Source organism: Acomys russatus, chromosome 13 (assembly GCF_903995435.1).
Source record: "Acomys russatus chromosome 13, mAcoRus1.1, whole genome shotgun sequence".
Classification (NCBI taxonomy): Eukaryota; Metazoa; Chordata; class Mammalia; order Rodentia; family Muridae; genus Acomys; species Acomys russatus.
The window spans coordinates 41,766,436-41,778,941 of NC_067149.1; the positions used below are offsets into that span (position 1 = coordinate 41,766,436).

Here is a 12,506-nt window from a genome sequence, read left to right on the forward strand (position 1 = left end):
TGGATTACAATATGTGGCACTGTATATGACAGTAAGAGAATGCACTGGTCACATGACATGCCAGAGAGCCCATGATTCCTTTGGTAGCCGCAATACAGCCATTGGTGGCTGGGGGCTGAGTGAGCTACAGGCAGCACTATGGTTGAAGACCAGAGAGAGCACCCATATAAAGTGATCCAGCCTTCTAGGTGTAGCCATAAGAGGCTTGTCACCACCGCTGCTCATCCTCATGTGCTCTTGTTTGAGAACTGTGTTTAAGCCTATGCTTTGTGTTAACCAAATGACTGGATTTCTCTCAAATAGGAGAATTATAGTGTATTTTTATGAACGTTGTCATGATCTCATGAGTTGTGGGATGTTCAAATAGGTGACCTTGGGAGCAAACGGACCTTGGTATGAATCCATACCTGGCCATGGTTCATTAGCTAAGTGACTTTGAACAGGCTACTGAGTTCTCTGTCCTTCTTCATATATGAAAGAGGATTAACTCTCTTACCCAGAGCATCCTCTGCACTCAATCAGTGTGCTGACATGTGGAATGAGCAAAGCCAGTACCGTGTGTGTGTGTATACAACGCGTCTGTATGTGCAGTGCATGTGTGCATGTAGTCACAAGTATGGGTACATGTGTATACATGTATGTGCAGCTACGTGCACATGTATGTGCATGTTTGTGCATTTGCATATGTGTATGCACATGTGTGTGCCTGCATGCATGTGTATCCTTTGCATGTACATACCCTGCATACATGGCATGTAGCAGACATTTCATTTCCCTCCATCCCCGATTTCCATGTCTTGAGCTCCTATTTCTTTAAAATCCAATATCTGGATCACCTTCTTGGAAAAGTGTATCCTGACTGCCTTTGTGGTGGTCTACTGCCACTCTGTGCCCACCACTGAATATATTATCTATTTCTCTGTCTGTCTTTTCAACCAGTTTGAAGCTTCTTAGGGCAGAAAGGCCCATTGGATGAGTCTTCCTTACCCAGGCATAGTCAGTACTGACTGCACAGGGCACAGGCTGTGGTACCCGAGTCCCAGCCATCAGCTGACCTGTGCCTGCATTTGTACACACTGAGGGCTGTGCAGAGCCAAACCTAAATCTAAGAATGTCCCTGGACCTTGAATGGTGATAAACTTTCTTCCACACAGGAGTGAGAAGGTCCCAACAAGGGACAGTGCAAGTGGTTAGAGAAAAGAAAATGACAAAGAAGAAAGAGCCAAATCTGACAGGACTCCTGCAGGGTCCTCCAGTGGGAGAAATGGCTGGCACCTATGTGGGGACTGAGGACTGGGATTCAGAGCACGTGGAGGGTTGGCCAGCTCTACCTGAGCAGTATTCAGGACAGGGGGCTCCAGGAGAGCTATGTGTCCTTGAGTACACTGTCTGTCTACTGGCTCAGCCTCTCTCAGCTTCTCTGGGCCCAAGCATCTACCCCTAAGCCGACCATGCCCAGTGACTTCCAGTGCTGGATCTTCACCTCCCTCCCTCTGGCTACACCTCCCTCTCCTTTCCCAGCCCTGTGTCGCAGCCTATCTTTTTGGTTATAAACATTTTTTGTTTTTTTTTTTATTGAGAAGTGCTCTTTTTTACAATTGTAGGTCTTGGACCATTAATGAATCGTGAAATGGATTTAAAGAGTCCTGGCCATGTTTTAAAAGAAATAAAATAGAGGACCAGCAAGATGACTCAGTTAGGAAAAGCGCTTGCTGCCAAGCCTGACAACTGTAGTTCGTTCCCTGGGACCCACATAGTGGAAGGAGAGCACTGACTCCTGAAAGGTTTCCTGTGACCTCCAGGCATGTGCCATGTCATGCATACATCCCCCACACAGTAAATAAATAAATTTTAAACTGAGCAGAGTTTGATAGACAACATTAGCAAGTGTTCCACATGGAAGCAACTATGTAAACTTCCTTTCCGGGGTTCCATGTATGGGGTTGTGATTTCTATTTCTTTCTGTGAATTTGTCACCCACTGATGTCAATCTCCTCATATGCCCTCAGTACACACTCCCCTGAGGAGTAGGCAGAGTAAGACAAACAGGGGTACATATGGGCCAGGGGCCCCTCTCCCCTTGGGCTCCTAGTGAGGCACACCATGGTCAGTTTTTCATTTTCTAATTCTACTTATTACAGTAAGAATCTTAACATGAAATCTCCCCTCTCAGTAATGTTTACATTCAGGACACATTGTTGCTGGCCATGTACAACCTTGGAAGATGCATCTCCTGCTCATGTTCCTCTTGATTGACAGGAATGTCACACCCAACATGACAAGGATGACAAGGGAGGCATCATCAGCCCACTCTTTGCTTCTTTGACTTTAGTTTAGGAATTTCCTGTCAGCACTGTCACACAGAAGCCACATCTGTGAATTCAAAGAAACTCAGAAATAGTGAATAGATGTTTGCATCTGAACTGAATTGTAGACTTTTTCCCTTGTCATTGTCCCATAGATAATGCAGGGTGCTGATTGCATGGTGCTTCCATTGTATTGGATGTTGTCAGCCATCAAGAGATGATTTGCTATGCACAGAGGATTGTGGAGCTCTCTGTAAACACTGTCATTTGATGCAAGAGGCATGAACATCCATAGCTACTGGCAGCTATGGAAACAAGACCCTAAGTATATTCAGAGTCATCTGCCATTCTGAGACTGGGATGCATTGGTGGATACAGAGAGGATGGTCCATGCATCTAATCAAATTCAGGGCAGCCTTCATAGAGGATGGTCTACAGCATGCAGCAGCATGGAGAGGGGGCTGTGCTGAGTGAAATACCACCACCAACAACAACAACACCATCACCTCACCACCACCGCCACCACCACCACCATCACCACCACCATCACCTCACCACCGCTGCCACCACCACCACCATCACCACCACCATCACTACCATCACCACCACCACCACCATCACTACCACCACCACCATCACCACCATCACTACCACCAACACCAACAACAACACCATCACCACCACCACCATCACCACCACCACCAACACCAACACCATCACCTCACCACTGCCACCACCACCACTGCCACCACCACCACCATCACCTCTGCCTAACTCTCGTCTCTCTTCTCCCAAACAGGTCGTCTATGTCACTGCAACCTTCCCTTACATCATGCTGCTGATCCTCCTCATCCGAGGCATCACACTGCCAGGCGCCTCTGAAGGCATCAAGTTCTATCTGTACCCTGACCTCTCCAGGCTCTCTGACCCACAGGTAAGGGCTGCAGCTGAAAGCACAGTGTTACCCACCAGCCACCCGGGCCAGTGTACTTCACCCCCAGGTAAGTAAGTAGAAGCCCGTGGCCTCCTCAGGGTAGTAATTATTAATGCATAAATTAAACACACAGGAAAGCAAGAGTGTTAAAATACAACTGGAGATCACGTAAAGGTAACTATGTGGCCTGGTGTCATGGACACTTCTTGGTGAGTGCTTTCAACCTATGATCCCATGCAGGCCTGGGAGATGCAAGCTGAGTCACCTTTACCTGGAATGCTTGGACTCAAACATTTCAGATTTAGGAATTTTTCTGAATTTTAGAATAGTCGCATATATCCGATGAGCATCTTGGAGGTGGTGCCCAGTTACAAGCATGAAACTTATTTGTGTTAGGAATTTCTTGTTTATGGACTTTCAGTTGTTTTGTATGTGAAACAAAGTCTCTTGCCGTGATCTTTTCTACTTGTGATATGTTGACATTTTGGAAGTTTCAGATTTTGGTTTTTTGGGATCAGGGATGTTTGGGGCTTGAGGACTCACATGATCATCCAGGATCATGATTTTAAAGCAGCATTCATCATGGACGCTGTATTTTTATTTATGTTTTTAATTTTAATTAATTGGTTTACTTTAATGATGTGTATGCATGTATTGAACACATGAATACATATGTCACATATGTGTAGGTGCTGGAGAAGGGTACAGGTGTCAGATCACCCGAAACTAGAGTTACAGGTGGTTTGGGCTGCCTGACGTAGGTGCAGGGAACTGAATTCGAGTCCTCTGGAAGAGTAATATATGCTTTTAACCACTAAACCATCTGTCTCTCCAGCCTTCCCCATAAATATTTTAGCTAGCCATACCATCATATCTGAGCTTTCCTTCATGAGAGGTCTGTAGTTTGTGGACAGCACTCATGGTCACAAGTGAAGGCCATGCTAAATTCCAGTTAGGAATTGGTTAAAATTACAAACTTTTTTTCCCCTGACTGATGTCACAAACTTGCTATGGGGTATCTTGGTGAGAAGATGGGTCCTTACTTACTGGGATTTGCTTTTTTTGTGGACTAGTTCACACTCAAGCCCCGCCCGAGCCCACCTCCACACAAGAACTGGAGAAATTGGCTCACCTTTAGTCAGGCCTGGATTATTCTAATCATGAGTAACAAGTGTCTATGCCTGAGCCTCCCTGAGTGCGCTTATAGCGAAGTGCCTGGGAGTGTGTAAAACAGAGACGACCCCCCCCCCTCCTCAGCCGAGCCCTCAACCTCCACTCCGTGCCAGAAGCCTTCAGGGAGCTTCCCAGTCACTAACCCAGACCTCTCTGAGCTATTCCCAGATCCACAGTAATTCCAGCATATGAAGCTACATGCTCAGAGTTGGCTGTGCCCACCGGGAAGTGCCCACTTTATATAAAAACAGACACAGTGACATGCATGGAATTGGTGGCTCACTTCCAGTCAGAATCTGAGAGCTTTCAAGCCTGTGACCTTTGGCTCCCTCTGACTGGGCAGTGTGGCTGGCGGGATTTGCAGAGCATGGGTTCTTTAGTGTAGCTCCGAGGTGTCTGTGGTAATGATAATGAGGCCTGAGGAGTGGGACGTGTCCTCATCGTTGCTGGTTTGTTAAGCCTCCCACTGCTATTGCCACTGAATCATAATCCAAATCCCAGGAAGGATCCCCAGTAGGAAAGGAATTGGCTCCTGACTGCTGGCCTGGCTGATTCCAACTCTGACAGCTGGGGCTCTACTGAAGTTGCAGTTTGGGGTATGCACACCTCATCATGGGTCCATCTTCTCTCGTTAAGTCTACAGGTCCTGTATCAATACAAGGCAAGTTCCCCCTGTCTCCCCTAATCACCCCCTTTTCCTCCCTGGGCATTAAGGTCCATCAGAGAGACCATGAACATCCTCTGTGATCTCTAGACCTTGACAATCACCAGGATGCCTGGAGCTGTTAAAGATGCAGGCTCCCAGGGGGTCACTTTCAGTGGTTCTGGACAGTTAAGTAGATAAGGGGTTTCAGAGGTTATGCTGACATTATGAAAAGGTTGGGGACATCAAATTGCCACTTCCTCAGAGCCCTATACTCATACATAGACATATGCAGGTACACACATCCAGAGACACACAGACATACATACACATACAAACACAGACATACAGACAGAAAGGGAGAGAAATACAAATAAATACTCAAGCACACAGATAAACATGCTCATGACAACACATGTGACCATACAGATACACAAATGCACACACATGCACACAAAAGAAACAAATGCACCTGTACATAGATGCACACATGCACATATATGTACACACAGAAACACATGCAAGTGCACACACACATGTCTGTACACAGATGGACATGTACACATACATGCAAATAGATGAACACACATGGGACACACAATCTGAGAACACAGATGAACTGAAACCTAACAATTCATTCTGCTCCTCTCTGACCATCTCAGGTTCCCACTGTCTTCCCAGGTTTTCTTCTAAGCCTCAGTTTCCCCGTCAATAGCCTGAAAAGGTTGAATTCAGCTGGTGACTTTTCTGGGTAGATTCCACGAGTACAGCCTGGCAAACCCTGGCTTCTGGTTCAGCTCCATCCCTCTGCCTGTTTTTACAGTGTTACTGGAGTGGGCCTGTATCTGAGTAATTGACACACTGTATGGACCTCTGGATTGGGGGTCCCACAACCATTCACACACCCAGGGTCTCACTGAAGAACCCTAGGCTCAGAGGCTGTTATACTCACAGATACACTTTGTTCCTGTCACATGAAGCTGGCACATCATTAGACACATAGAGAACATCCTAGAAGCTGAGTGTCAGTCACCAGCCACATCTGTACTTGGCCCACCGTATGACATCAGCTTGCAGAGCACATATATTTACCTTTTAGCCCTTTCCTGACCTCGGCCCCAGAGCACCCTGGGAACACCCAATGCTTCACCGCTCACCAGAGCTCACTGAGTCTTTTCTGTTCTCCATGTCGGCTGCCCCTGGCTTAGTGCAGTCTGCTGCTGTCTCCACACGAAAGCAGGATTGGCCCCTCTGTGGTTTTCAGAAGTGACACCTGACTCCTCCAGGCCACCCCGTGCCTGGCAGCATGAACATCTGTTGGAAATGAAACTATGGTTGGCAGCTCTTTGCTTAAATCCTTGTTTGGGTGCTCATGGTCACTTGGATAATTCCAAATGATGGGGTCCCCAAGAGTTCTGGGAGCTGCATCCATGCTGTTCTTTCCATCTCTGCCTGCTTTCCAGCTCTCAGTCCGTCCTGAATAAGAGCCTCTTTTCTATGCCTCAACCACTATCTTTTCTGTCTCCACAGACAACTTCTTGTTTGTCCCTAACTCCTTCTTGCCCTAACCTTGACTCACCTCTAGACTCAGGAAGGTCTTTGCCATCTGCCATCATGAACCACCCCTGTGTCTCATGCCTGGTTTCCAGAGCACCCATGTCGACCATGGAATATTTATATAATCATACATGCGTGTACAAGAGGTGTGATTTTTAAAAATCTGTGTCGTGTCCATTTCTTTCATCAGCAACTGAGCCTGTAGTTAGATAAAGGGGCTGTGAAATAGATTGAAAAGGCAGACTCTAGAATCCAAGAGATGATGTCAGGTGCTGGGCAGACAGTGTGGTGGAAAAAGCAAAGATGCTGGGTTAGGGTGGGGTGGGTAGTGGCTGCTGCAACAAGACAGCTTAGGAGCAAGGTCCCCATCAGCCTTGCCCACACTCTCCCCAGACCCAGGCTACATGCTAGGAATACAGTAGGAGCTCAGCAAATGCTAGGTATACAGTAAGAGCTCAGCAAATGCTTGCTCTCTGGATGTAAGAACCAGGACTCTTCTGATGTTTGGAAAGTTACAGCTGGTCTATCAAATGTAGTAGCACCTCCTTTCAGTAAGCCTGGGCTTTTCTCTGCTGGGTTAAAGAATGATCCTGGCTTAGTTTTCCATTTGCCCCTCAAGTTGTGCTACAAAGAAAAGTTCCCAGAAGCCATCATTGGGCCAAGCATTTGGCTGGAGGAGAGAGGGCCCTTTATTTCTTTAAGATGGTCTTGAAGCCACAGCGTTGGAGCCTCCTGTAGCCATGAGCCAATGAAAGGTTACTCCGTAGCTATCCACATCTCTTCTAAGAACCAGAGGGAGGGCAGAGAGAGCCTAGAGCTCCCAGGCTCCAGGCCAGGGCATCGCCTCAGCCCCAAGCTGTTTGTCCAGACATGGGGAGGCTGGGAAATTGGGGTGAAGTAATGGAGATGTCTTTCCTGGCTAGGAATCATAACAGTCCCATGAGCTGTTCATCTGTCTCCAAAGTCCTACAGACTGGCTGCTGAGAGTTCTTTTGGAGAGGCTGCAGACCTGTGCCCAGCTATGCACAGAACACTCAATCCTGGTCCCTGGAATCCTCAGGCTCAGGTGGAGGACAATCAGGCCACTCCCCCTACCCAGGTCTACCTCTGAGAAGAAGAAAGCAAACGGGCTAGGGTGAGATCGGTGGTTCATGTCCCTCCATAAGGCCTACCATCTGCAGCAGAGATCCACCACCAGGCAGTCAGGTCTGGAGGGATCTCAGCCAGGCGGCTCACCTCTTTCATTTCCAGTGCCAAAGCCCGTATGCACTGTGCCCTACCCTCGCCGGCCCTCACCTGTCTTCTCAGGCCTCCCCTATCCCTTCTGGAGCTCCATAGTGGGTCCTTCTGCTCCCACTGTGTACAGTGGGCACGTGGGGTGGGGGTCGGGTAGCACTACTCTGTACCCCTTCTTTAGAATCTGAGACCATTTCAGTTTCATCATTAGTAAAATGGGGTTAGTTCCTTCTTTGTGGCCAGGAAAAAAAAAGATAGTTGTGGAAAATGTTTTAAAATTCTAATGGTGTGCATGTAGTTATTGGAGTCACCTGGGGGACGCCTGAATTTAAGACTCTACCATGTTCTCCGCAACCCCCATATCTCCTGTCAGCTTTCAGGCTCCTTTTCCACCATTGCTGACAAAAGCTGCCAGGTTGGGGCTTCACTTCTTCACTCTAATGTAGTCTCTGTAATGCGAGGAATGTACCTGTTCTATTCAGTGTTTGATCAATCGCCAGCCCTTGGCACAGCCTGCAGTGAGGCAAACTGATCCACTGACTATGTCTTCAAAAGAAGACAGCTGATTCTTGGAATGCTCACTGCCTGTGTCGTGGTGGCCCAAACTTTCAGCACTTATGAGCAAGTACTTCAAGAAGCAGTGGCTTTGGAATACTCGGTCAGACCATTGCTGCTGCATGGCTGAGTGGTGTCCTCCCTGTGCCGTTCCCCCTCTGGGAATCCCAGTTCTCACCTAGGGGCCACTAGGGTAAGAATGTTAGTCGGCCATGCAGGGTTGCTCCAAGGCACAGATGCACACACATACCCAAGCCTTGCATTTCTCACATCTGCCACCCAGCCTCAGGCCTGGAGCACAGTAGGACCCTGGCCTGTGTCTGGCTATCAGTAGGACAAGTCAGAGCCCCACAGGCCAAGAGGAGGGTGGCTTTGAACTAGGAACTGAGGCTTTGGTTGTGGATCCAATAAATTAAACTCCCCGTGAAGAGCTGAAGAGATGCTGCAGCTCCGCCTGTGATTTGCATTCGGTGGTCAGAACTTTCTAAGCATCTGTTTGTCTTCACTGTCAGCCCTGTGTTTTCTCTGAAGGGTGAAGTGCTCCAACTCCATTTTCATCCCCTCAGATTTTCACTTTCTGTCTTTTCAGTCTTTGGAGAGCCAAGGGGATCTTGCAAGAAATCACATTGTCCCTGCCCCAGATTTCTTTTGCTCTCTCTTGTCATTGTGTTTCAAGTGTGTGTTTTCAGGGCGAGAACAGAAAGGCTTGTCACGGATCCAACTCTTGGGTCTGTTTTCCCAGGCAGAACACTGCTACACCACTTCCCTGCGCTGCCTCCTGCACGGAGGGAACAGAATCTGAGGATGAGATGCCCAAATGTTGGACCTCAGGATGGGACCTTCCCGGCCTCCCCACCCCACAGGAGGACAAACTAGACCACCCAAGAAAAGACCCTGGTTTGAAACCTTCTGAACCCTGAGGAAGACACCATGAAATTACTGCCACCTGGTGGCAACGTATTCTGGTTCCAAACCAGGACCCAAAATTTAAAAAATGGCCTCTCGGCTAAAACACTTTCAACCCAAAGTATCTGCATCTCCACTGACTTAGAGATAGCAGATAATTATATTTTTAAAATATAATGGTAAAGCATATCTGGTATGGCGGACACTCCCTGAGACTAGAATTTCCTTAAAGTTTTCTTTGACTACATTTGGTTTGGTATTAAGTGATTTCTCTAGCACCATGGGTTTGTTGTCTGCTTTTCAGGCCTTGCCATCCCATCACAAATAGCTCTTATATTCACGGAGGCTCCTGTCTCTTGGGAAGACATGGTTAGGCCAGTAATAATGTTGGGGACAATCCTGGGATTGGAACTGGTCTACAGGAATCTTACCTAACCTTATGCCCAAGGACAGCAAATCTTCCGATTTTCTTGGCTCACGGAATCAGAATTACTGGGCTCCTTGTTGGGGGTCTGTGTACCACAGAGATGCTGCCAACAAATTGAAGCTGCCAGACTCAGAGTGAAGTTCTCTGTTCTCTTAGCTGTTTTCACAGTGTTGCGGGTAAGAGAGCTGCTGGCATGGCCACCAATGTAGTGATACCGGAGGCTGGATCATGGCCCAATCACTTAGCATACACTTAGCTTGCCACCTAAAATGTAACTACTGATGGTTGTCTCCTGAAGGCTTACACCCTACTGGTCACCACAACCGTCTTGTCTCTTCAGTTCACTCAGCCACCAAATTGCTACTGAAAACCATTGTGCTCTGCATGTGGGGGCTAGGTGCTTTTTATAAGACAAGTTCTCACAAGATGTAAGTTTAAAGCCTGACTTTACAAAGCTGAGACTTGAAGGCTAAAGATCACACAGCCATCCCTGAGCCCAGTGGCGTGTGACCCAGCTGAGCAAAGGGCACAAGGCCGAAGCCATTGAGTCTGACCATCTGGCTTCTCTGGCTTCCCAGTCCCAGTCTTCCTTCTTGATCATGAAGTCACTGCACTGTTCGTTGCTAGGAACATAGATGCTTTGCATCAGGTGGGTTCCCATCCCAACTCAGGTACCACTCTGACTATCCCATCCTGTGCCAGAAATTCAAACTTTATCTGTCTGTCTGCCTGTCAACTGATCTACATATGTATGTATGTATGTATGTATGTATGTATGTATGTATGTATGTATCTATCTATCTATCTATCTATCTATCTACCACCTCTCTCCCTCCATCCCATTCTCTTTCAGCTTTGCTGTTCTGGTTTGTCAGTGTCCCACTTTGAGGGTTTCCACTGAGTGGATTTAAGTTCAACCTAAACAGTGGAGGCAAGGCCGTCTCAACAGTGGGCTCCAGCTTCTTATGACTCACCACTTTTCCCTCACTGGTTCTGCTGCTTTCCTGGAGCACTCCACCTCCATGACATCTACACTAAAGGAATGCGTCCTTTAGTTCTCTGAATGTATCTAGGGACACTGAAGTCTACTTACTGCAAAGCCCTTGGTCTAGAGTAAAACCTGTAGCTTCTTGTCTGTTTGTGCTGCTTGTAGTTTTGGCTACTCTGTGTTACAGAATTGGTGTAGACACTAGATTCTGTTATCCTCCTTGGAAGAGTGCTAGCTTTTGTCTTAATGTTCATTTTGTTCCAGCCATTGACAGTCAGCTGGACCTTGTGTAGGCTAAGCACATGGTGAGGGTTCACCCTTATATTTTCTCAGTCCAAATCTACGGAAGCCCCATAAGGCTGACCTCAAAGGACTTGGTAGGTGGTGGTGGGCTTGTGAATTGTGGTTCCCCCATGGGCCCCTTCAAGGCTTGTCTTTAATCTTAAAGAGATGAATGTGGATGATTCCTAGAGCAGTGCTGCTTTGCTGGGGAAGTTCTGACTCTCAGGAGACATTTTGCAGTATCTGCAAATATGTTCACTCGCTACAGTTAGGCCTGGTCCCATCTCACACGTCCCTCATTCCCAAGTAACAATGGACCTAGCCCTAGCTGCCAGGGCCTCATCATCCCAGATTCTGTCTCAGTTTTTTTTTTTTTTATATATATAATATCATAGCTGGCTCTCTCACATGCTGCTGGTCCCCACTCAACCCATGACTTGAATAAAACCCTGTTTTTTTTTTGTTGTTGTTGTTGTTTTGTTTTTTTTTAATTCATGGAGCCGGTCACTGCCTGACATAACCTCATGTTTATTAATCAATATATTCATGGTTAGTAGCATCAGTTAGAATTTCATCTCTGCATAAACAAAAAAAAAATGCTTGTGTGTTATCTACTGTGGATTACCTGGTACCTAAGACAGAGCCCAGGACATAAGAATAGCCTAGTAACTACGAGATGAATGGGTAGATGGGCAGATGTATAGATGGACAAACAGGTGGATGGATAAATGGCTGAGTGGATGGATGGTATATAGTGGGTGGTAGGTGACTTTATGGATGGTTAGTGATGGAGAAGATGGATGAAAGAGTGGTAGATGAGTGGGAAGCTGGATAATGAGTAGTTGAGTAGATGGACGGGCTGATGGATGTGGAGGGGTCAGTTAGATGGATGGTAGATAGGTATAGGGGTCACATGGATGAATGGTGGATGGATGGATAGGTGGTTGAGTTGTTAGGTGGATAGGCAAGTAGATAGATGAATAAGGAGATTAATGGATGGTGGGTACATGTGTGGTTGAGTGGATGGTGTTTGGGTAGACAGAGAAATAGATGTATGACTAGGTAAGTAGATAGTAGCAGGGCGAGCAGATGGATGGATGGGTGGGCAGGCAGATGAGTCAATTGATGGATGGGTAGATTGATGGATGGGTAGATTGATGGATGGATGGATAGATGGATGGATAGATGGATGGGCAGTTTGGGGGCAGATGGGAGGGTGAGTAGTAGAAGTAGATAATTAGACGCCAAATCGTAGTTTATCTTAAGAAACACCGAGAGTCAGAGATGAACAAAAAAAAATTCTTTCTGGATGCCTGTCCTAGAGACCTTGGGGAGCTTTGATTTCTGTCTGAAGGAAGAGGGAAGGAAGGAAGGTGGTTTGGAAACAAGCATAGATCAAAATAATGAATGTCTGAATACATACAGGAAGTGGTCAGAGTGACATGATTATAGGCAAGAGTTGGTGATCAGCAACCATATATAATGTGGCTTTAAAGAAA

At 46.9% G+C, this 12,506-nt stretch overlaps 1 protein-coding gene across 1 annotated transcript in view; it reads left to right on the forward strand.

Annotated features, from left to right (window-relative positions):
• Slc6a11 (solute carrier family 6 member 11) overlaps window positions 1-12,506 on the forward strand; it is a 115,545-nt gene that overhangs the window by 61,445 nt on the left and 41,594 nt on the right. Inside the window, exon 6 of the mRNA XM_051155100.1 lies at window positions 3,106-3,240. Coding sequence (XP_051011057.1) covers window positions 3,106-3,240 — 135 coding nt within the window. The remainder of the gene's footprint in view (window positions 1-3,105; window positions 3,241-12,506) is intronic.